Source organism: Chionomys nivalis, chromosome 4, assembly GCF_950005125.1.
Source record: "Chionomys nivalis chromosome 4, mChiNiv1.1, whole genome shotgun sequence".
NCBI classification, from domain to species: domain Eukaryota; kingdom Metazoa; phylum Chordata; class Mammalia; order Rodentia; family Cricetidae; genus Chionomys; species Chionomys nivalis.
In genome coordinates, this window is record NC_080089.1 from 109800110 (window position 1) to 109825870 (window position 25761).

General features: G+C 39.1%; 1 protein-coding gene across 17 annotated transcripts in view; it reads left to right on the top strand.

Moving 5' to 3' along the window:
* Clasp2 (cytoplasmic linker associated protein 2) overlaps positions 1 to 25761 on the top strand; it is a 212216-nt gene that overhangs the window by 31007 nt on the left and 155448 nt on the right. For 15 of the 17 annotated variants that reach the window (XM_057766225.1, XM_057766227.1, XM_057766233.1 and 12 more), the window contains exons 5-7: positions 2684 to 2759; positions 4653 to 4750; positions 19476 to 19546. In XM_057766225.1, the coding sequence (XP_057622208.1) occupies positions 2684 to 2759; positions 4653 to 4750; positions 19476 to 19546 (245 nt within the window). Of the gene's footprint in view, positions 1 to 2683; positions 2760 to 4652; positions 4751 to 19475; positions 19547 to 24796; positions 25385 to 25761 lie in introns of those variants that run through there. The other 2 variants (XM_057766240.1, XM_057766239.1) reach the window with 1 other exon arrangement.

Genomic DNA, 25761 nt, shown 5'->3' on the forward strand with positions numbered 1-25761 from the left:
GCAGTCTCTTTCAACTCTTCTGTGTGGTGTGACTTCGTCTTCTTTCACTGTTCTGGGTCCTTCCTTCTAGCAGGTGCAGATTGTGGACTCTCGTCACTGTGCTTTCTGAATTTTAGTTCTCCTGTCATTTGCATTCAGCCCAGACTTCAGAATGTTAGTAAATGTAAAGATCTCTTAAGTTACTTATTTCATTTCTCTATGTATTGAGATCCAGTGTCTTTAAAAAAAAATACTATTTCAAAAGTACATGCTCAGATTTTCTTAAGTAATTGATAGACTACCAGAGTTGTCAAAATGCTGTTGAGTATTTTGCCCTGTTGGATCGTGTGTCAAGTTGATACAAACTATAGTCATCTGAAAGGAGGGAACCTCGGTTGATAAAGGCCTTCATGAGATCCAGCTATGAGACAGATTCAACGCAATGCCCATCAAAATCCCAAGATTCTTCAAAGACCTGGAAAGAACGGTACTCAACTTCATATGGAAAAGCAAAAAACCCAGGATAGCCAAAACAATTCTGTACAACAAAAGAACTTCTGGAGGCATCACAATCCCTGATTTCAAACTCTACTACAGAGCTACAGTACTGAAAACAGCCTGGTATTGGCATAAGAACAGACAAGAGGACCAATGGAACCAAATCCAAGATCCAGATATCAATCTATACATATTCGAACACCTGATTTTTGATAAGGAAGCAAAAAAAGTATCATATGGAAAAAAGAAGCATATTTAACAAGTGGTGCTGGCATAACTGGATATCAACATGTAGAAGAATGAAAATAGACCCATATCTATCACCATGCACAAAACTCAAGTCCAAATAGATCAAAGGCCTTAACATAAAGCCAGCCACACTGAACCTTATAGAAGAGAAAGTGAGAAGTACACTTGAACACATTGGCACAGGGAACTACTTCCTAAATATAACCCCAGTAGCACAGACACTGAGAGAAACAATTAGTAAATGAGACCTCCTGAAACTGAAAAGCTTCTGTAAAGCAAAGGACGTGGTCAACAAGACAAAACGTCAGCCTACAGAATGGGGAAATATCTTCACTAACCCCACATCAGACAGAGATCTGAGCTCCAAAATATACAAAGAGCTCACGACATCGGACACCAAAAGATCACATAATCCAATAAAAAAAAAAATGGAGTAAAGACCTAAACAGAGAACTCTCAACAGAGGAATGTAAAATGGCTGAAAGACACTTAAGGAAATGTTCAATATCCTTAGTCATCAGAGAAATGCAAATCAAAACAACTCTGAGAGTCTATCTTAACACCTGAAAGAATGGCCAAGATGAAAAACACTGATGACAACTTATGCTGGAGAGGTTGTGGGGAAAAGGGAACACTTCTGCATTGCTGGTGGGAGTGTAAACTGGTACAGCCCCTTTGAATGTCAGTGTGGCTATTTCAGAAAATTAGGAAACAACCCTCCTCAAGATCCAGTAATACCACGTTTGGGTATATATCCAAAGGATGCTCAATCGTGCCACAAGGACATGTGCTCAACTGTGTTCATAGCAGCTTTGTTTGCCATAGCCAGAACCTGGAAACAACCTAAATGCCCCTCGACCAAAGAACGGATAAGAAAAATGTGGTACATTTGCACAATGGAGTACTACACAGCAGAAAAAAAATAACATCTTGAATTTTGCAGGAAAATGGATGGAGCTAGAAAACATTATTTTGAGTGAGGTAACCCAGACCCAGAAAGACAATTATCACATGTACTCACTCATAGGCAGTTTTTAAACATAAAGCAAAGAAAGCCAACCTACAAACCACAATCCCAGAGAACTTAGACAACAATGAGGACACTAATTTACATAGATCTAATCTACATGGGAAGTAGAAAGTATAAAAGGACAAGATCTCCTGAGTAAATTGGGAGCATGGGGACCTTGGGAGAGGGCTCAAGGGGGGAGGAGGGGAGAGGCAGGGAGGGGAGCAGAGATAAATGTAGAGCTCAATAAATATCAATAAAAAATTAACAGAGGGTAAAACACACACAGATCTAGCTGTAAGGCATTTTCTTAGCTTGTGATTGATAGGTAAGCTCAGCGCATTGTCAGTGGTTCCATTTCTGGCTGGTGGTCCTGGGTTCTACAAGAAAACAGACCGAACAAGCCATGAATGTAAGCCAGTAAGGAGCACTCCTCCATGGCTTCCACATCAGCTTCTGCCTCCAGGTTCCTGCTCTGCTTGAGTCCTGTCCTGACTTCCTTTGGTGATGGATGTGTATGCCTTTCCTCCCCTCCTTGCTTTTGGCTGTTGTCTTATCACAGCAGTAGCTGCCCCGACTAGGACTGCATTCATCACACTTACCCAGGTCGGCAGTTTTTACTGTTAGCATCACTTTGCTTGATACTTGTCTTTCTTTAATGATGGACATCCATGCTCTTCATCAAAGTTGTCAGTCAAGAGCTAAAAAGAAAGGCATGGCATTGGTGGCAAACACCTTTAATCCCGCCACTTGGGAGGCAGAGGCAGGGAGAAAATCTCTGAATTTGAGGCCTTCTTGGTCTACAGAGTGAGTTTCAGGACAGCCAGGGCTACACAGAGAAACCCTGTCTTCAAAAACAAAAGAAGAAGAAAAAGAAAGTATTAGGATTTTTTTTCAGTATTTAAAATGAAACCAAAGTCTGTGTTTTCTTTCTCAAATTATATTTAGCTTTGGAGCTCAACCATTGGTCATCAGCAAGTTGGTGCCACATTTGTGTATCTTATTTGGAGATTCTAATAGTCAGGTAAGAATTTTTTTTACCTTCATGTATTGACTGTGTGTGTGTGTGTGTATGTGTGTGTGAGGGGTTGGCAGTTGCTCTATCTTGTGGTCTTGCCTTATTTAAGCCATAACAGTGAAGACAGAAGGTAGATAGTTAAAAGATTGCCTCCCCCTTTTTTTAAGTAAATGAGGGTTTGACTATGTTGCTCAGAATCCACTGGGTTCATGTGATCCTCCTGCTCCACCCTCCTAAGCAGCTAGGACTACAGGCGTCTTCTCCCTTTTTCTTCCTCTTCTTCCCCCTTCTACCAGAGTTTGTTTGTTTACTTATTTATTTTGAAACAAGCATGTTTCTTGTCAGTTCTTAGACTGATAGTAAAAAGTACTTAATGGTTAAATTCTTGAGTTTGACAGGTTAAGAAAATCCTGGGTTTCCTTCTGTAGTTCACCTTAATGTTAACTGTGGGGCTAGAGTATCAACTGTCTACAGTCTTGAATATGCTTATACCAGAACTGTTGGGGTTGTTGATAGCCCTGTTTAATAGGGAAGGCCATTGTGTCCATGTTGCATCTCTTGACCTGAGCTGTCTGCTGTAGTCAGGAGGCAAGGTTTCATCTTCACCTGAAAGTCAGTTGTAATATTGTAACGTTATGAGCTAGCTAGGGCATTTGGAGTAAGATTTTCCCCTTCTTACAAACTGTAGTTGCCCCTCAACAGATATATAGAGCTTTACTCTCTTCTATTGCTGTTTTATTTACAGACAAAAGTTCTCCTTTTCTTGATCAGCCTGGTCTCAAGCTCTTGAACTCAATTGATATTTCCCACCATAGTCTCCCAGGAAGCTGGGACTACAGGTGTGTGCCACCACACCTGGTTGGTTGCTTTTTGATAGTGAGTTGTGCAAAAAAAAAATAAGTGTTGTTTTTCAAATTGTTCTCTTAGGCCCCATTCTTTTTTCACCTCTTATATAGAATGTAACATTTACCATTGCAGCTATGTTTAAGTGTGCACCTTGGTGGTGTTAAATACATTCACATTGTATTGTGACTGTATCACCATCTCCCTGTAAAACTTTTACCTCCTCAGAACTAAGACTCTGTACCCATGAGACAACTTCCCATTACTTCCCCAGCTGCTGGCAACTACCACTCTTCATCATAATTTGACTACTCCAGGTACCTAGTGGAAGCAAACCAGAAATAGTTGTCCTTTTTGATCGATCCCATTTAGTATAATGTTCACAAGTTATCCATGTCACAAAATGTGTCAGGATTTCTCTCATCTTTAAGGTTGAGTTATTATCCAGGAACACAGACATCACATTTTATGTATATAGATATACATGAATAGGAATAGTTGTTTTGTTTGTTTTTTTCTACCTTTTGACTATTCTGAATAATTTCAAAAATACTGATGTAAAAATATCTTATCGCGTTCAGTACACATTTTTGAAGATAATTTTGTTCCAGGAAATTAATTAACTGTAGTTTAGGTTAATAAAATTACAATTTTTGAAATCCCAATTGCTAGCTTTTATTCACAAATTTCTATTAACCATCTCCCACCTCCTTTCTTTTTTCTTTTTTTCCTTTTTTTTTTTTCTCTTATCCTTTTCTTTGGATGGTAGTAGGGATTGAACCTAAAGATCTCACACATGCTGGGCAAGTGCTCCACCACTAAGATCTTGCTCCTCTTTAAATGGGTTTTGTAGGGCTTTAAAATTTTTTTAATTTTTATTTTTTTTACAAACTGTGGTTTTGGGTTTTCATTAATAATATGTCATAATTATCTCAGGGACTGAAAAGACATTAAAACGAACTTTTAATTAGATTGGCCTGCTATTTTGTTGTTACCTTGAAAGGAAGTATGTGTTACGTCTAAGTTTTCTTTTAAATGTCTTGAATTCTTTAACAGGTGAGAAATGCTGCAATATCGGCTGTAGTGGAGATTTATAGACATGTAGGAGAGAAGCTGAGGTCTGATCTGTGTAAGAGAGATATTCCTCCTGCTAGGTAAGTCTTTCTAAACTTATATTTTGCTCTAGTTTCCCCCCATCCCAACAGGTTTTGAGACAGCTGTTTTGGAACTCGCTCTTTTAGACCAGGCTAGCCTCGATCTCACAGAGAGATCCACCTGCCTCTGCCTCCTGGAGAGCTGGGATTAAAGACTACACCTGGCCTATTGCTATGGATTTTTATAGTTGTAATTTTGTTCACCTTATTAAAGTAAAATATTAGAATCAAGTGTGCTGGCACGCACCTTTAGTCCTAGCACTTGGGAAGCGGAGGTAGGCAAATGTCTGTGAGTTGGAGGCCAACCAGACCTGCATAGAGAGTTCCATCCGGGCCAGCCAGAGATCCATAGCATCTATGTATCCTGAGTTTTCTGGAACCAATTTATAGAAGTAAAGTTACATACCTAGACAGTTGGCACTCATGTAGCTTCAGGTTTCCTTCAGCTCAGCTATATAAGTACTTAATATTTCCAGGGTAGGGTTTGTGTAAATTAGAATTTTCTCCATAGATAGTCCTGTCACCTGCGAAGATAGTTTTATCTTTCCCAATCTGTATAGTTTTCATTTCTCTTTCTTGTCTTTGTTGTTTCCTGTGTGCTGTTAAGAAAGAATAGAATGGGGGTGCATTCCTGCCTTGTTCTAATCTTCGAAAATTTCTAGTTTCTTAGCATTAAGACTGATGTTAGTTGCTAGGGTGATGGTACACGCTTTCAATTCCAGTACTTTGAAGACAGAGGCAGGTGGATCTCTGCGAGTTTGGGGCTGGTGAGATCCTGTCTCCAGAAAAAAAAAATGATGTAAGTTGTAGGCTTTTGGTAAGTGTTCTTTTTTTTTTTTTTTAGGAGTCAATATTATTTTAAATAATATTTTATTTGGCGTGTGAGTGACATGATAGGTGAAGGTCGGGGACAACATGGGGGAATCACCACGTCAGCTGGCTTTGGAACGAGCACCTTTTTGCCAATTGGCTATCTTTCTACTCCTAAAAATTGATTCTAGTGAACTTTTTAGGTATGTAGAGTTAAAACTAAAAATCAATTAAGCATTTTAAGTGTAAAGGTGGCCTAGGCAAAGTGATTTTGTTTGTTTTTTTTCAAGACAGGGTTTCTCTGTGTAACAGCCCTGGCTGTCCTTGAATTAGCTCTTGTGGACCAGCTGGCCTTGAACTCACAGAGATCACCTACTTCTGCCTCCCCAGTGCTGGGATTAAAGGACAGGATTATCTGTCACCAGGCAGATCTCTGTGCATTCAATTCCTGTAGACCAGGCTGATCTCGAACTCATAGAGATCCACCTGCCTCTGCCTCTTGAGTGCTGGGATTAAAGGTGTGCGCCACCAGGCGAATCTCTGTGAGTTTGAGGCCAGCCTGGTCTACAGAGAGAATTTGCAGATTGTTTTAACGGCCACCCCTAACATCTTTTCCCTAGAGTCCAGGTTGTAACCATTTACTTTTGACTAGTATTGTTTATAACTATCAATTGTCTGTGTTTTCCTCTTCTTTATTTTGGGGTGGTGGTGGTGTTTGAGGCAGAGTTTCTCTGTGTATCCCTGGCTATTATGGTACACACTCTATAGACCAGGCTGGCCTCAAACTGAGAGATCCACCTGCCTCTGCTTCGCAAGTGCAGGGATTAAAGGTGTGCGCCACCAGTGCATTTTTAACAGTAGTTTATATTGTTGATCTTATTACTGATTTTCGGTTTCTGGTGGTAAAATTTCAGGCTTCATTGTGGATGTGTAACACTAATAATAAAAACCCAGAGACAGATATTGAGTTCAACCTGAAGATTAGAAAAGCAAAGCAACCAAGCCACCAGGGAGCTTTTACCTCTCTGAAATCTTCAGTCTGAAAGAGGGCAAGTTCTTGTCTCATCCTGCTTTATAGTCTTCCCTAGTGCTGGGATTACAGGCATGTACCACCACCAGCCATCCTCTGTGGTTGACTAGTGTGGCTGCTGGGATTAAAGGTGTGTGCCACCACTGCCTGGCCTATATAACTGATCGGTGTGCCTGTTTTGCATTCTGATCTTCAGGCAAGCTTTATTTATTAAAATACAAATGAATATCACTACATTTCTCAATTTTGTCTGAAATAAAAGAAAAAGAAGGCTATAAGTAATGTAAGAAAAAACAATATACAGTAAGTACAATAACTATGTATAAAATATATTCAGGCAATAAATACATCAACAATGTCTAATCCATTTCCATTTGACAAATTCCAAGAAAATCCTCCATAACTATCCTATTTTGGTGAGTCAAAAATCTGATACCTAATTTACTTTCTACATAATTTGTTTTCTGCATCTGGTAAACAAGGAAAGCCATAACTTTAACTAATTTTCAACTCCCTCAGAGACCCAAGAAGGAAATAATATTGACTGAGTGTAACATGCGGGCCTGCTTGTTGGGGATTTCTCTTCTGTCCAGTTCCTACAGCCGACAAGTCCCAAAGAAAATCACACAGAGGTCTCCATAAGTTATAAACTGATTGGCCCATGAGCTCAGGCTTCTTATTAACTCTTGTAATGTATATTAGCCCATTATTTTTATCTATATTAGCCACATGGCTCAGTACCTTTTTCAGCAGGGTAGGTCACATCCTGCTTCTTTGGTGTCTGGACAGGACTGCAGAAAGAGCTTTCTTCTTTCCAGAATACTCCTATTCTCATTGCCCCGCCTCTACTTCCTGTCTGGTTGTTCTGCCAATACTTCCTGCCTGGCTACTGACCAATCAGCGTTTATTTAAAACATAATTGACAGAATATAGACAATTCTCCCGCACCAACTGAGTAAGCAAAAAGTGTGAGCAAGCAACTTCCAAGAATGTGGGAAATAACAGAAATAGCTGGCTGCCTGGACAGTTACCCAAAGTTCCTGTGCAACATTGGGACATTCATCTTCGGCCTATAGGCCTAGCATGATCGACATACTTTTCTGTGAAGAAGGATATTCTGATGGGCTGTCTCTCCTTATCTTGACAAAGTTTGACAGTCATTTTCTTTTGTGCCCTGCATATCCAATTAGGACGGCATACTGTCAGCAGTTGAGGCAAGGACATTTTCTTGCCCAGTGGCTTACTTTTGTCACAAAGAAAGTAAACTCCATCCATCTTCAATGCCCATTATCTTCTATCTAGTAGAATGGTGCTACCAGGAGTAGACATGTCTCATTGTCTCAAAAAGGAGCATATATTATTAAAATATCTTTAATGCCATATTTTGTAGGTCTCTGAAGTGTTTGAAGATGACCTGTCTATCTAAACTATATTTTTGTTTGACCTTGAAAACATACCTTATATAACTGCAAGTTCGATTATAATAGGTGATTAACTACTAACCTGCATTTCTTTATTATCCTAAATGGTTGGTAATAATAATTTTCAAGGGCTAGAAGTTTGCATTATATTGTTAAGTGAGTTGTATAGGTACAATACTTTGAACAAGAGTAGAAATATATGTACAATATGTTCTAACAAAATTAATCTCAAATTTGTATCAATATACAAAAGGCCAATCCTGTGTAAAACATTTAAAACTAGTAGTTGTTTTTTAAAAGTAGATCCAAAAATATATCTTTTTAATCTTATCATATCTTTATCCTCCCTTTATTTTTTTCAGAGCAGATTTAGTAATCTACTTTTTAATCTATCGTCTATATCCCCCTTTTTTCTTTTCAAAACAAGAACCTTGTATCTGATTTCCTTTAACTTTCCTCTTGGCTGTAGCCAATAACAACTTGTAAGCAGCCCCCTAAACAATGACAAATATCCATAGCTGATTGAATGACCACAAACCACCCACCCCACCTTTTGGGAATATGGATGTCATGCTTTTAAATTTACTTCCTTCTGTCTGGGGGTGACAGTATCTTTAGGTGATCCTGAAAACAAAATTTTGGATCAATTGTCAAGTAGTGGGAGAGGTAGCTGTATCATTTGTTGTCCAGTCTCTGCATAATGGGAAAGTATAGGGCTTGTCTCAAGTCCTGGCTAGAATAGTCTTGTGAGGCTGGATCATCTCAGCTAGCCACCTGGAAATAGTTCTTAGTAGTTTGTAGTCCAAAAGCCAGTGTTTAGGTGTTGTTCTTCAGCTTACTGGTGTTATCGTAGTCCTGAAGGAATCATTGTTGTGGGATCCCATCCTCCTTATGGAGACTTCAAAGATCGCTGTTAGGCGTGTTCATGGTTCACTGCAGAAAACTGATAGAGACTCAAACCCAAATCATGTACAGGAAGGTAGATGCAACGTTTTTTCTAAAATTAGTTAGTACTCTATATCACCATTAAAATCATGACAAAAGCTTAAAAAATATATGTGTATGTATTAATAGTATAAAATTTATACCTTAAGAAAAGCAGTTAAAGAATCAATATAAAACCAAAGGATTATGAGGTTGGTGGCAATAAAATAGTCCTTAAATATTTGTTTTTCTTCAGTCTCATATCAGGTGGCTCTTCTGACATGAGACAAAGATTTTGGATTTCACTTTAATAAGCATTCTTGGGTTTAGAGGAGAGAGCCACACTCCCACTACTTTTTATTAGACTGGGACTGCAACAAGACTTAATACATTATATGTCTATAGAGAACTGCAGAAACAAACATTTGGAAAGATTTATGAAATTTTATCCTGTTCGAAATGTGATACACCAATAAGCCAATTTACTCTTTTTTTTTTTTTGTTTGACTCACTATTTATTATTGATTATGCCCAGACATTTTACAGCTCTGTAAAGTTAGAAGTTGACACATCGAGGACCATAAAGCTACAGCGTTTCACCTTCTGGTCTATAGTTACTGTCTTATTTTCACGTTCTCTTTTGTTCCCTGGCTGTAGAAAATCTGTTTCAATAGCCTCTCTCCACAAGCCTTGCCAGACTAATGACTCTCTTAGAAGTTCAATGAAACTTTAGCGCATGCTCCCTATCTCTTTGTATGGCAATTATGGCTTTTATGTTTTGAGCGAGACTCTTGGTGCAGGTGGGAGAGGCAGGGTGGGTAGGTCAGGTGGTTTTTGGGGGGACATTTTTTCTGGATGATTTGTCCTTTTTCTTCAGATGTCTCATTTGTCCAGTAGTCTTCAGATTCCTCAAGTAAATCCTTAAGGCTCAATGCCTTTACTCTCCTGGAAAGACAGAAACAAAACCCTTCCCCAACCCTAATTTTGTGGAGATTCTCTTTTGGTAAATTATAGCTGGTCAGATGAAAAAAATTTGTTAGTTTTATAGGTTAGTTTGAATTAAACGACCATGGTGCTTAATGAACTATCATCTCTTCTAATTAAGAGGTTATCTCTTGTCCAAATCGAATGCGCGCACACACACACACACACACACCTATGTATATGTATGATATATATTTGCATACATGTATGATATAAATCTATATTTCCATATGCGCCCTAGTTTCCTGAGTGCTAGGGGGCAGGCATGTGCCACCACGACATGGGAATACACTCTCTACAGAATTGTTCTTTTCAGGTTTCTTGTCCATTTGTTAATCTGGATTGTCTGTTTTCTTCAATTATTTATTATTTTTATTTGTGTGTGTCTATGTGAGTATTTTATGTTTGTTCCTATAGATCCCCTTGGATCTGGCAGTTGTAAACCACCCTTAGTAGTTGCTGGGAACTGAACCCATGTTGTCTGGAAGAGTATTAAGCCTTCTTAACTGCTAAGCTGTCTGGTCAATTCCTACTATGTCTTTAGAAGTTAGACTTGGGAGACATCTTCTTGTGTTGTAGATAGAAGCTTCCTTAACTGCATGCAGTTCTATTTATCTTACATTCTGTGACTGGACATTTTACTTTCTTGGCAGTGTTTTTCCCCCATGTACATGATATTTTGTTAATTAAAAAAATGATTCATGTGTTTATGTGGACAAAGCATTGTACCCATGCACAGAGCAGGGCAGTCTGTAGGATCTCTCCCCATCATATGATTTTTAGGGAAGGAGCTGAGGCTGTCAGGGTGGGCAGTAAGCACACTTAACTTGATGAACCATCTTGCTAGGTCTGTTTTGTTTGTTAACTTTTAGGTTAGCATTAAATAAAATAGGGAGCCAGCAGTGGTGGTGTATGGCTTTAATCCCAGCACTTGGGAGGCAGAGGCAGGCAGATCTCTGCAAGTTTGAGGCCAGCCTGGTCTACAATGTGAGTTCCAGGACAGCTAGGACTGTTACACATAGAAACCTTGTCTCCGAGAAGGGGGGGGGGGATTTTCTACTTTGTTTTAATCATTTCTGCTCCTCACTGCCCCCACATACTCCTGTGTACTTCTAGTTGTTCCTTTCCTTTACCTAGATAGACCTCACTTTTGCTTTCTTGTTTATAATCTGTTGCCCACTTCCATGACCTTAAGATCCTATCTTCCTTTCTCATGATTATCTTTCTAGTTTCATGACTTTCACATCTATTTTAAATGCAAACACATATATATCTGTATATAAATACAAACATAAAATTTTTAATCTAGGATCTGCATATAAGAGAAAACTTGGTTTTTGTCTTTCTTTTTTGTTTTGTTTTTTCGAGACAGTTTCTTTGTGTAGCCCTGGCTGTCTTAGAACTTGCTCTGTAGACCAGGCTGACCTCAAACTCACAGATCCATCTGTCTCTGCCTCCTGAGTGCTGGGATTAAAGGTGTGTGCCACTACTGCCTGGTGGTATTTGTCTTTCTGAATCTGGCTTATTTTACTTAATGTATTGTCTTTCAGTTCCATCTGTGTTCTTGCACATGTTGCAGTTTTATTTTCTTTATAGCTGCATAAACTTTCATTGTGTATGTACTAAAGTTTCTTTATCCATTTATCTGTTGATGGGCGTCTAAGAGTTTCCACTTCTTAGCTATTATAATTAATACAACAATAAACAAGTATTTCCCGGGGTGGGATGACTTATTGTGCTTTGGGTCCACTGAAGAATTGTATAACCATGTCATACGGTAACTCTGTTTGTGTGTCACTTCATTTTAACGTAGTGCTTAGTCATTTCCTGTATGAATGGAGGGAGAATTCTGGGTGTTTGTTTGAAGTAATGCCTCATGCCTTAGCCCAGGCCTGGAACTCATAAAATCCTCCTGAGGTCAGGTGTTCCAGTCATGTGTCACCATGTCCAACATGAATGGAGATTTCTGTGTCCCATCTTGGCCTGTATTTAAGGCAAAGCTCCAACCCCTGGCTGATTCAGTGCTCTTGTGTGCTCTTGGTACTAGCCATACTTGAAGGAACACTGAGAACTTGGCGAGGAGCTGCCCCTCCTGACTCCCAGTCTGCTGTTTGTTTGTGCATCCTGAAGATGCTCCCCTCACAGGTGCTAGGAAACCAAGTGACAGCTTTGTGTTTTAAGTGTCTAATGAAACTTTTTTTCCAGTCTGCAGGATATTTTATATTCTTTTTTGGTGTTTGAGCTTGTTTTATTAGTAATGCTTTGAATTGTTAATGTACTAGACACATATCAGTAGGAATTCATAAATTTCAACAGGGTAAAATTTGGCTTTATTTTTATTTATCTTCTCTTTTTCTCTTTAACTATGATAGTTTTCCTTTTTTTGTTTTAATATACAATGTCAAGAACTGATTTTATGTTGACATTTATTTGATATCCTTTTGTCATGGTGGCTACATTCTAACTTTAATTTTCCTGCTGCTTGCTTTTTAGTTTCCAAGTTTCATGTTAGATAGAGCTAAGTCTAAAGTTATGTTTTGCTCACACTCATATTTATGTTAAAGCCATTCTTTGTTTCAAGCACCAGAAGAACAGTTAAATCATAGTTTTAAAATAATTTAAAGATACATTTTTCTCTCAGAAGTTCTCTCTTCAGAAGTTGCTTAGCTTAGCTTAGCACTACACGGTGCTACACTTGGGTCACTGAAGCATCACTGTGAGTTCAGAAATAAGCTCTTATCTTTATGGGTCATTCATACACATCAGCTGTGCCAAGACCATGTAGAACAGCAAGGGTTGCTTGCTGCATACTCCAAAGACCCACATGTAGAGTTCTATCCCCTTACAGAATCACCCAAGATGAGCTAAAAATGAATCAAAGGAGCTAAAGTGATATACCACTTACAAATTGTTAGATAGCTTTCAAACATTTTAAACCAAATCATATGCACCAAGGGAAAATATTAATAAATTTGATCTATCAATGATAATTTCAGCAGTGTGGCAGCATACAGAATCAACTTGTACAAATCAATAGCTTTCCTTTATAACAACAACAAACACAGAGAAAAAGATCGTAGACACACCTCCAGTCACAATAGTCTCAAAGAAAATAAAATATCTAAGAATAAACATGACCAAGGGAATGAAGTATCCCTACTGTGAAGACTTCAGACCTCTGAAGATAGAAAAAGACAGAAGATGGAAAGAATCCCTTGCTCATGGGTTGGTAAAGTTAACATTATGAAAAGGACTATTTTACCACAGAAATAGAAAAAAAATCTAAAATTCATATGGAAACATAAAAAACCCTGGATAGCCAAAACAATTCTGAGCAAAACAAACAAGCAGACAGACAGACAAATAAAACAGAATGCAACCAACCATGATAACCCATAAAAACAACAGCAGTGCTGGAAAGGTTACCATTCCAGATCTCAGTATATATTACAGAGCCATAATAATAACAATAATATGGACCTGGCCCAACAAAAAGACAGGTAAACAGTAGAAGAAATCAAAGACACAAATGTAAGTTCCTGTAGCTTCAGCCATTTTTTCTTTCTTTTCTTTTCTTTTCTTTTCTTCTTTCTTTCTTTCTTTCTTTCTTTCTTTCTTTCTTTCTTTCTTTCTTTCTTTCTTTCTTTTTTTTTTTAAAGGATTTCTCTGTGTAGCCTTTCTTGGCTCTCCTGGAACTAGCTCTGTGAATCAGGCTATCCTCAAACTTATAGATATCCACCTGCCTCCTCTTCCCAAGTGCTGGGATTAACATCATGTACCACAATTGCCCAGCCAGTCATTTCATATTTGATAAAGGTGCTAAAAACATAAGATGTGAAAAAAGAAAGCATCTTTAGGCTGGGTGGTGGTGGCACACACCTTTAATCCCAACTCTCAGGAGGCAGAATCTGGTGGATCTCTGTGAGTTCAAGGCCATCCAGAGAAACCTTGTCTCAAAAACCCCAAAGAAAGAAAACATCTTCATTGACTGCTGCTGGGACAACTGGATGTCCATACATAGACGAGTGGAATTAGATCCATACCTATCACCTTGCACAAAAACTAACTCCACATGGACCAAAGACCTAACTGTAAAACCTGAAACACTGGTACTGCCAAAAGAAAACTTAGGCAGTGCCTACAGGATATAGGAACAGGAAAAAGCTTTTGAATACGACTCTGTTTGCCCTAAAATTAAAGCCAGCAACTGACGAGTAGGATTTCACAAAAGTAAAAAGCTTCTACACACCTTAAAAAAAAAAAATCAGTTGGGTGAAGTATAAGCTTAAAAATTGGAAGAGAATCTTTGCTAGTTATAAATCTGAAAGAGGATTAATACCCAGAATATATAAAGAACTCAAAAAACAATAAATCATAAATGAACAAATGGCCCATTAAAAAAATGTGGGCGTAGGACTTGGACAGGAAGTTTTCAAAAGAAGAAAAACAAAATGTCTAAGAAATGTCTCAAAAAATATTTATCATCCCTAGTAATTAGGGAAATGGAAATCAAAACAATTTCTAGATTTCATCTTACCCCAGTTTATATGGAGATGAGTGTCGAGAATTCTCAGGAAACTAAAAATAAATGTACCATATGACCCAGCAGTACCACTCTTTGGCATATGCCCAAAAGGCCTTGACGTACTCCACAGATAGTTGCTCGGTCATGTTCATTGCTGCTGTGTTCACAGGAGCTAGGAAATGAAAACAGCCTAAATACCATTCAGGTGACAAATGGGTAATGAAAATGGGGCACATAAACACTGTGGGATACTGTTCGGCTGTAAAGAAAAAGAGTGAAACCATGAACTTTGCTGATAAATGGATGAAAATAGAAAAGATCATTTTGAGTGAAATGACCCAGTTCCAGAAGAACAAATGTCTCATCAGAGGTTCCTAGATTCAGGTCTTCACGTGTGAGTACATACACTGGAGTGATTGCCCAAAGCAGGAAAGAAAGGGATCATTGTTACAGTGGAGGCTGGGCAGGTAGTGGATCAATAAAGAGGGAAATAGCAGAGTCCAGCTCATCTGATGGGGGAAAAGGAAAAATGTGTTGGGGCTGTAACTAGGGGTGAATGGGGGGATAACTACAGAAGAAGGGGAGAGGGGGGTAAAATAGCAGTAAGGATGTCCGGGAAAAGTCACAGGAATCATACTATTAACAGTCTACCTCAAAAAGCCTATAATATACATTAAAGTTACATATAAATATTCATACATAGTTTAAATGAAATTCTCTCACCTGGGCTAACAGTACTTCATCTAACAAAAACTTTAACACCGGGAATCAGAATCCCTCTTTTGAATTGTTGGTCAGGTTGTTCAAGATACTCCTAAAATATTACAGGCTATTGCCGTTGTCCTTGTTTGCTTAATTTTTTTTTTTTTTTTGTGTGTGTGTGTGTGTATGTGTCCTGAGACAGGGTTTCTCTGTGTAACCAAAGTGGCTGTCCTAGAATTTGATTTTGTAGACCAGGCTGACCTCAAACTCACAGAGATCCACCTGCCTTTGCCTCCCGAGAGCTGGGATTAAAGGCGTGTACCACTTAATTAAATACTTTTTGAAAGAAGGTATACAGATAGCTATGAACACATAAAATGATGCTGAATATTATTTAGCTATGTAAGAAATTCTGATCAAAACTACATACCTCAAAACAAAACAGAGCTACATACCTCTTCACCCCACCATAGGTAACAAAGAATAAAAGGATGAAACTTTCATGGGAACATAAAATAATAAAGCAATTGGGAAAACAGTTTATAACTCTTTTGAATGTCAATCATAGAGCTATCACATGACCCAGCAAGTTCCACTCATAGGTATACAAGTGATAGAAAAACATGTCTCTACAAAGACCTCTATGGAAGTGCTCCTGACAGCATTAGTCATAGAACCATGGAAACACCTCCCGTCCACAGGTATATCAACTAATGAGTGGATATTCAAGTGCAGTATATCCATACAGTGGAATAGAAAGAACCCAGTCATCAAAAGTTCTGCATTATGATTCCTTTTTAATTAAATGACCAGATACGGTAATTCATAGGTCTATAACAATAGGAAATAGATTACCTAGGAATGGAGAGGAGAGAGAAAATAGGAAAGGAACAATTATCGCTAATGGATGTGTGGGTGTTCGTTGGGATGATAAAAATGTCAAAATTGTGATACTGGTTGTATCACTCGGGATATACTGTAAACCACTGAGTTGTACATTTCATCTTTCATGGTGGCGCTGGAGATCAGTCCCAGGGCTTCACACATGCTCCACAAGTGTTCTACGGCAGAGCTACATCCCAGCTCTGAAAAGCACACGTCAATGCCATGAGTTGTATGATAAAGTCTCACTCAATAAAGCCCAAAGCAGATGACTCTGAAAACCTAACCTTAATTTACTATTCTTGACTTGGAACCTGGGACTGCACTTCAGTTAGAGATGCTTTTTCCAGGTCTGTCTCCCTTAGTGTGTAAATCTGGCCTTCTCTGAGTTTCGCTGACTTCCTAAGAAGTGTTGCATTCTTTTGGACAGCCTGTCTTTGCTGTGTTTTCCTTCTGCTCAGTTTGTTCCTCTCATCCCCACACAATTACTCAAAAGGGCCTAGAGTCTTCTTTCCCATTTCCGTTAGATTATACATGAAAGCTGTTCTCTTAGGAATGAGTTCTGGGGGACTTGAGAGAAGGCTCAATGGCTGAAAGCACTGACTGTTAATACAGAGGACCTGGGTTCAATTCCCAACACCCACATGGCAGCTCACAACTGTCTGTAACTCCAGTTCCAGGGGATCCAGCACTGTCACACAGACATACAGGCAAAGCACCAGTGCGCATAGAATTAAAAAAGAATGAGTTTCTGTCAGGTATAGTGGCATATGCCTTTAATCTCAGCATCCAGAAGGCAGAAACAGGTGGATCTTTGTGAGTTTGAGGCCAGCCTGGCCTATATAGAGGGAATGCCAGGCCAGCTGTGGCTGCATAGTGACACCTTTCTCTCAAAAATCATATTTCTAAAATGTCTTTGAAGTTTAATGATGGGGGTTGAAATCTTCAGTGAAGTCTGTGTAGAAAACTATGCTGTGCTTTTAATCATTTGTTTGCTTTAAAGATGTAAAGTCTATCTTTGATAATGTTTGAGCAGGAGATTTAATACTTTTTAATAAATACCGAGGTTGCATTGCAGTTCCCTGTGAACACTGGTTAAGGAGAATGGAAAGAAGGGAGGCCTGGGAGACACTAGGATAGTCTAGGAGGAAAGTGAGAACTGACAACAGCTTCCTGCCCGGCCTAGTCTAGACCTTTGGACGCTGCCCTTTCTCCTGCCCCTCTTCATCACTTCTTACCATTCCTGTTAATATTCTGCGGTCTCAGTTGCTTCCTCTTCTTAGTCATGCTGCTTGTATCTCTTCCATGCTTTGTGTTTTATTTGCCTCATTTTAATTCCATGCTAGCCCCTTTCTGAACTTTCTGTTTGTTGTTTGTTGGAGACAGGCTGGATTCTTCTGCTCACTTTGGTTTTGGACTCACCTAATAGCTGTTGCTCACATGGAGTCCCTGCTTCTCCTGCCTCTCAAGTGCTGGGATTACCAGCATATGCTCACCATCCCCCTCCTCTCTTCCCCCCTCCCTGGCTCATCTAAGCTATCTATCTTAAATTCCCTACTCCCATTTTCCTAAGTATTGGTCTCAGGCTTTTTTATCTTTTAGTGTTGCCAAGGGAACCAAGGTCTTGATGTAGTCTCATGTTTCTCATAGCCTGCTTCCCCTCGCCCCACCCAAACAGCTTTTCTAAGTCCTTTCTTTTCTGTCCCTGGTTCATCTGTACTTGTTCTGAGGTGTCAGCTTCCAGTTTCTGTGCTCCCTTGCATCTCATGCCCACATCTTACCTTCTTAATCTGCTCAACTCCATGGAAGATGCTGTGTTGTAGGATGAAGCAGCTTGTGTCTTTTCTCTGAAGTTACATACATAGTTATTCTTATTGGATTAGTTAGGGTTGGAGGTGAGGTTAAGGTTTAGAAATTGCTTCATAAGGAATCCCTAAGGACTTTTTAGCTAAATATATTCATATATATATATAGATATATTTTTCCCTTTTATATGTGTTTTGCCTGCATGCCATGTGCATGCAGTACCTGTGAAGGTCAAAAAAGGACATTGAATTTCCTGGTACTGAATTAACAGCTAATTGTGTGCTGTTATGTGGGTGCTGGGAATCAAATTCTGGCTTCTGGAATAACAGCCAGTGCTCTTAACCTATGAGCCATCATCTCTCCAGCCCCTTTTCTTTTTCTTTTCTATTTTTTTCTGATTTTTCTTTCTTTTTTAACAACTGAAATATATTTAGTACTTTAAAAAATCATTTGTTTATTTGAAATGCTCTGTGTAGCCCTGGCTGGCCTGGAACTCATTCTGTAAAACAGGCTAGCCTTGAACTCAGATCCTTCTTCTGCTTCTTGATTAAAGGCATGTACCACTACCGCCTGGCTAGTTATTCTTATTAAAGCTAGGCATTGGCATTTCTTAAGTAAGAAAGTATAAGATGTGGACCAGGACTTAATGGGATGTTTTAGGAAATAAAATTGTGAAAGAAATGTAAGAATAAACCAAAGAGAAACATTTAGCAGGGAAAGCCGTAGAACAGTGGCCCTCTTTCCATAGAGCAGTTTCTCTCTCTTTCCGTAAAGCATTGTTTTTCTCTCTTTCCCTAGAGCAGTGGTTCTCTCTTTCTGTAGAGCAGTGGCCCTCTCTCTGTGGAGTAGTGGCCCTCTCTTTTCTTGCACAAATATATGTCATGAGTTGAAGAGTAAATCATAGAATGGTAGACTGGAAAGTTAAAGGAAAAGCAAACTGTAGTAAAACAGTGTCAACAAGATCCAATTTTATCCCAAAGGAAGATCTATGTGAATATACATATTCCACAAAAGTAAATTCTCTGCATGGTCAGAATATGTGCTGATACTTTTTTCTTTTTCCTTGCTACGTTCCTCACTTTGTTATGTAATAAATGCACATTACTTTTCTAGTAAGAAATGTGTGTGTATTTTTTGTTTGTTTAAAAAAAAGCATTAGCAGATGTGTGGAAAGAGTAATTTAATTACCCTGAATATAAATTTAGTGGAATTGGTGTTGTGGGAGTTAGGGAATGTCAGAAGAAGCCTCGGCTGCAGCCCTGCTGACCGCTCTACTTCTGCCTTTCTTCATCTTGTATTTGCCTTCCATCTCCTTAGCATGATTTTCACAAGCTTTTGAACGCTGTCTGAATGGATTGGTTACAAGGATAGAACTAGAAAGCTTTTTGTAGGCTTGGAGAAATAATTTTGATGGAGTTGCTTTGTGTGAAAGTTGTCCTTTTCATTGACTTTTTTACATATGTAGACTCAGACCTGTAGTTGGCATCTAATGAAAAGAGCAAGATTTGTGTCTCCTTTGAGTCAACTGTAGGAGAGTTGTATAGATAGAACAAATCCCTAGGCTCTTTTTCCTAAGAGAGATGGTAAAGGAAATTGTTTCTGTTCATCTCTATGTAAAAACAATTTATTCTTTATTCCCAGATTAGAAATGATACTTGCCAAATTTGATGAAGTACAAAATTCGGGCGGTATGATTTTGAGTGTCTGCAAAGGTAAGAGTAATTAAGTTCTTCCAGCTCTTAAACACTTCTGAGATGACTTAGTCAAGTGTTCAACACTAAGTGTGTTTTCAACCCAAATATGCATCTTTAATTTTAAAAGCGTTGATTTTGTAGCTTGTAAACTACAGGCTCTAACAGTGGACTCTCATCCTGGATCTGCACCTTCTCTGAAGTCTGGGCTTGTGAGATTTCATAATGGGACTGTAGTATAAAAGAACAGTGTTTCTGCCTTTGCTTTTTGTCTTCATATTTAAAATGGGACTGTAGTATAAAGGGATAGTGTTTCTGGCTCTGCTTTTTGTCTTCATATTTAAAAGTTGATAACCCTCTTGTGCTTTGTTCCATTGTGTGAAATGTCTTCTTATAGCTGGAGTAATTAGTTTATCTTGCTGTCTTTAGTAGAAATTGTGGGGTCAATTGGCTTTCGCCAGTGTACAGATTCTAAGTGACAATATTAGAGAATAAACAGCAGGAATTTTGCCGTAGTAATTTTCTTTGCTTAAGTAGAGTAATTCAGGGAGGTTTGGAATTAGTGTCTGTATCCACAGCTAAGTTGACATTTGATTTTGTGATTCCTTCCTTTTTCAATAATGTTGATAAATTGTGTTTTGTCTTACTGAGCAGCATCTCCCTAGACGTATTCATTTGTAAAAAATGTATTTTGTTACCAAAGGATTTTTCCCCCCTCAAGTGGGAAAGCAGCTTCACATCACTGTATGGGTTAGCTTGACAGAGTAAATGATATTGGAGAAAAACTTTGTTTTATGAATTTAAAGTCATACAATAGGAAAACTAATTCAAAACATAATTTAGGCTTTTTTCTCTGTTCACTTGAGGTTGGGCTAAGTTGTGTTTCAGGGAGTTGGGTGGTGTGACAATTAGGTGTTACGGAAATCATGCATACCTTAATCTAAACTTAGGTCCCAACCACACAGTGACTTCATTGCTTCCAGTTCTCACTCAGACAGCTGTTTCTGACATTTCTCTCTGAATAGAAGGTGTTTAAGAACTGCATTTGTCTAGTAGTTGACGTGGTCGGTGTCTGTAGAAACCAGAGCATCAGGACAAGGAAGAGTTATTAAATGTTTTTGACTTGGGTTTTCCCAGCATTCCTTATGTTCCACATTATTTGGTTATAGCCGAGGAAAGTCTATGGTATTATGAATTAAAGGGGCCACTGTTGGAATGTGGGTCATTTTGTAAGCGTGATTGCTGTTGTCTTTGAGATTTTTCCTGCTACTTTCAGAAGGGGAACTTTTTGTTTTTTGTTCCTTCCTTTTTTTCCCCTTCTTTTTCTCTCTCTGTAAATACAGAAGTTTGAGGTTAGAATCTGGCATTTATTTTTCTTGGAGGGAATCCCAAAGATTGTCTTTGAAATTGTGTTGTAAATATTGCAAGTCTAGTTGATTATGAGAGTTAAAATTACCTACACATACTGAATATAGTAGATACACATATTGAATACAGGAGATAGTTGAGAATTTTTCTGTTATTATTTCAGTTATTTTGAGACGGTGTTTCTCTGTAGCTTTGACTGTCCTGGAACTCACTCTGTAGACCAGGCTGGCCTCGAACTCAGAGATCCACCTACCTCTGCCTCCCAAGTGATGGGATTAAAGGTGTGCGCCACCACGCCCAGGCCAGTTAAGATGTTTTTAATGACAACATATTGACTCTATACCTGTGGCTCCACATTTGTGGATGCCACACACACAGATTCAGGAACCACACATCACATGCTTGTGATGACCACTTCTGTACTAAACATGGACAGATTGGGGAGCATATTATTACCTCAGTAATGTGGAACAATAACTGCTTTATATTGCATTTGTTCTGATTACTCTAGAGATGGTTCAAGCAATGAAAGAACATGTCTAGGTTATCTCAAATACACATCATTTTATATAGAAAGACTTGAGCATTCTTAGGTTCCTGGAGCCAACTCCTGTTGTTACAGAGGAATAACTGTATTATGTTGTCATTGAAAAATACCTTTATGAATTAGTTAGCAACAGAGGAAACTAGCAGAAGGAAGCCCATTTGTCATTTTGGCAAGCGTTAGGGTCCAAGCTCCATCTCCTTTGATTTATTCTCTCATTGATCCAGTCCGGACCAAAGACTAGCAAAGTCTTTGCTGATGATAGTTCCAGCTGTTTATACTTTATACTCTGCTTTTGGTAGCCTGTGCTCTTGATGACATTGCTGTTTGGATGCCTGATAGGCATTTCAGGGTTATATCCAAAAACAACCCTGCTGGTGTTCTGGTTCATGTGTTCTACCCCATGCCTTCTACCTCTCTCTGCTTCTCCTTCCCGCCTCTTCCCCTCCACTTCCCTGCCTCCCTTCTTTTCCCTTTATCCCTTATAGGGTCTCACATGGCCCTACTGGCCTCTAACTATTTATAGCAGAGGAATGGCCTTGGACTTCTGATCCTCCTGTCTCTACCTCACAAATGCTAGAATTAATAGGCATGTGCTGCCAAGCCTGACTCTATTTCTCTTTTTAATCCTTAAATCTGTTTCTGCCTCAGTTACCCATTTCAGTTAGTTGTACCACGAAAGTGAAACTTGACTTATGTCCTGTTTGCTTGTTTTTTCCCTCATCACTATGAGTACTTTAGATCCCCTTTAGTGTTTCCCTGGACCACTACAGGAAACTTATGTTCCATGTCAAATACATACATACTGTGGTAACAATGCTGCGGAAAATACAGGTATTCCTTGTTCATTAAATTTGCATTCTTCCTGAAGACCCTGGTGCCAAGTAGGAGATCATTAAATGAAAAAAAACTTTTCACTAATATTAACAAGGAAAATTATGATGCCTTTTATTATAACTTAGGATACTTGAATAATTTTTATGTCCACTAAAATATATTTTTGTTGACTCTTGGAGAAGTCCACTCCCATTGACTCTTGGAGAAGTCCACTCCCATGCTTTCAAATGTGTCTTTCTTCCCAAGAAACTCTTTTTATATACTAATACTCATGCTTAAAATCTATATTTAAAACATCTTTAAAGATCCCAATTCTGCTTCATTCATTCTGTTCACCGGATGAAACTGGTCTGCCATCCCAGCCGCTTGTTGGGCTGAGGGAGAAGTTGAATGCAGGATGAGGGTTGGGACTAGAACTCAGTGAGAATAGTCACCTATATGCAGAGCTATCAGTTCAGTCCGCAGTAGTGCTAAAACAATCGTTAATTGAGCAATGAGAATATTTTTGTAGGCCACAATAGGAAGATCAGTAGTTTGTATGAAAAGTAATTTAATGAAAGTTAGTTCATCTCTTTTTTTATTTCTGTACTTTTTTAGCCCCAGAGTTTTTGGGCCCTTGTTCTTTTTTATCACATCTTCAAACTATAAAGTTATAGAGAACAAAACATTTTAGAGTAGAATAAATGCACGCTGTGAAGATATGTGGAAATGGGCCATTTGCACAATAGGATCATGACCCTTGAAGATGATACCTCTTCTTTCCCACATGATGTCCCTACCCAAGGGAAATTAATCTTCGGTTCTTCAGATATGGTGTGAGTTTTAAGTATGTTCCGCATGGTCATCTGTGATCAGAAACTCATGGCAAATAATACTGTTTTGTGTCTTTGCCTGAGACTGTAGTAATGAGTAGCACATCTTACAGTACAGTGGCTTAGAGTGTTTGTGGTGAAAAATATAAACAGGAAGACTCAGGGGATTTGATGTAAAGGTATAACCTTTGTAAGAGTCATATGGGCGGTTATTATGTGAAGACTATAGAATACCAAAACTATAAATAATTCAGTGATGTTAATCCAGCCTCTCTCGAGAAGTGACATATTTTAGTTGAGACCTGATAACCAGTCAAGGAATAATTAATTGTAAGAAAAACACTTTGACCAGAAGAAAATAGTGACTATGAAAGCCCAGAGATGAGGGCTGGAGAGATGGCTCAGCTGTTAAAGGCTAATCACACAACCAAAGATGAAACCCCAGAGATGAACAGGACTTGGTTATTTGAAGAATACAGATCAGGGATGCTTGGAGCCCAGTCAGGGAAAGGAGACAGTGTCTGAGGTGTGTTGAGCAAGTGAGCAAATTTTCGATAGGTCCTAGAGGTAGGATCCCATAAGAGTTTTAGTCTTGAAGAGAGGGCCATGCATGGGGTGACGATTCAGAGGAAGCCTGTTTCTGTTGCTCTTGTGGGTCCGGCTTACAGCTGTACGTTATGCTTCTGTCTCTGGTTTCTTTCATAATTGTCGTCGCAGTGCTCTTGATTGAAGCTCTGATTAAATTCTTTGACTCTAGTTTTAAAAGTACTATTTGAGCAGAGTTAAGAACACGAAATTAAATCATCAGATTTGACCGTATGTCATTTGGTTCAGGAAACTGTGAGAAATGCACTTTTGTTTTTACTGAGGATTTTAAGAAGCTTGACTTTAATTTTCATATTATAAAAGCAATATGGTAAAGTCCCTAAGTGCAGCAGAATTATTAGCACTATTAGAAGGAAAGTGGAGTTAAAGCTAAGCATATTGTGGCTGGAAGGAGCCAACACCAGCCCAGATGAAAAGACTTTAAGTTGTGACCTCTGTGACTGTGGTGGGGCCTGGTGTCGGCTTGGAGCTTTCTAGACAGTCTCCGCTAACAGAGATGTAAACACCAACAGTATTGGTGGCTGCAGCTGTTTCTTTTTCCCTTTCATTGTGAAAACACTGTGTATAATTTGTCTGATGTGCTTGTAGGACCAAGTTCAGTTTGGCTTTTAATCACGGTACAGTAATTTCCAGTTTCTCTGTTTGAGACTGTTGCCAGGAGGGGAATTATTTACCTTAGAGGCTGGCAATAAAGTAAAGCATAGGAGCTAGGCTTTCGGCTGTAAAATTACCTTGGTATTCAGCTTATATGAGTCAGTACCGTAACTTCAGCTAGTTTTGTATATTTTCATAGCATGTTCTTTGGTGGCGAATGTAGAAGCTCTTTTCTTACATTGATCTAAAAACATATCTCTGTGTGACCATGAGCCCCAGTGCCTTCTCAGAGCTCGATAATGTAGTGATGGCTGTGCAGCCTGGAGAGAGGGTGCTTAGCTCCCCTGCAGCTGCGCACTGGCTAGTTCTGTCTCCACCAGAAGCAAGCTTTGTTCCGTGTGGCCCCACTGTCCGTGCACAGAGCTGCCTTTGATGGGCTGTCTTTGACGTGATTTGTTTACGGCAGCCAGAATGCTTCCTGCATAATGAGAGCAGTTAATCATGGAAACTGGGCAATTCCTGTTTGTGCACTTCTAGCAGTCTTCCGTTGTAAATATTAAAAGGTAATGACAAAAGGATGAAAACCTTTTCTAAAAGGCGCAAACCAGCTAATCCATCAGATCATGTGATTGCTACTGATTACATGGATATCTTTAGGGAAGCAGAAAATGATTGCTGAACACATGCCTTGTGTTTTGATGATTGCATTAAAAGTCCCCCGGTGGGATGACATTTATTGGCTCCTAGAGCTTTTCTTAGATTAAATTTCAGACATCCGGTACAAGGAGAAACATCACAACGTGTATCTAACAGCATATGTACAGCTAAAGAATAATTTTGATCAAGCCCTGCTAGGCTTTGCTAAAAAAACGAGGGTTTTCAGCAAGACCCCAGACTTTTATTTTGAAGTGGAGTAGCAGCTGTTGGCTATTGCGGTGCAGAGCTGCAGCGCGGCCTGGGTCACACAGTGCTCCCCGTGCCTGTAGGCTGCAGGCCGAGCCCAGTGGCGCAGGCACTGAGCTACACTTATTTTGCTGTGATATTTGACCTCTTGATTTGAAAGAGCTCCCTGGACTATCTGAATGGCTATGGGAGATGGTGAGTATGATTTATTTTCCTTGTTGTGCTGTGTTAGACACTTGGTTTTAAGGGGATGATTGTTTGCTATACCTGAAATACATTTCTCCCTAAAGAATGAAGGACATCTCTGTGTTTGTGTGCTGTCAGGTATTTATGCATGCGTGTGTCTTTTTTTCACTTGATGTGTCAGTGTGGGGTCTGGCAAACAGAAAGTGAAATTTACCTTGCAACCAAGCACGGCTTCTTTAGTCTGGTATTGGGTATGAAGGGGTAGTGGAAGGGTCAGGAAATGTGTACAGAAGCTCTGGAGGGAGAGCACGGCCTTCAGAGCAATGGCAGATTTAGGCAGGGGGGCTTGATTAGCTAGCTTGACATTTTTCCTATTGTATTTGACA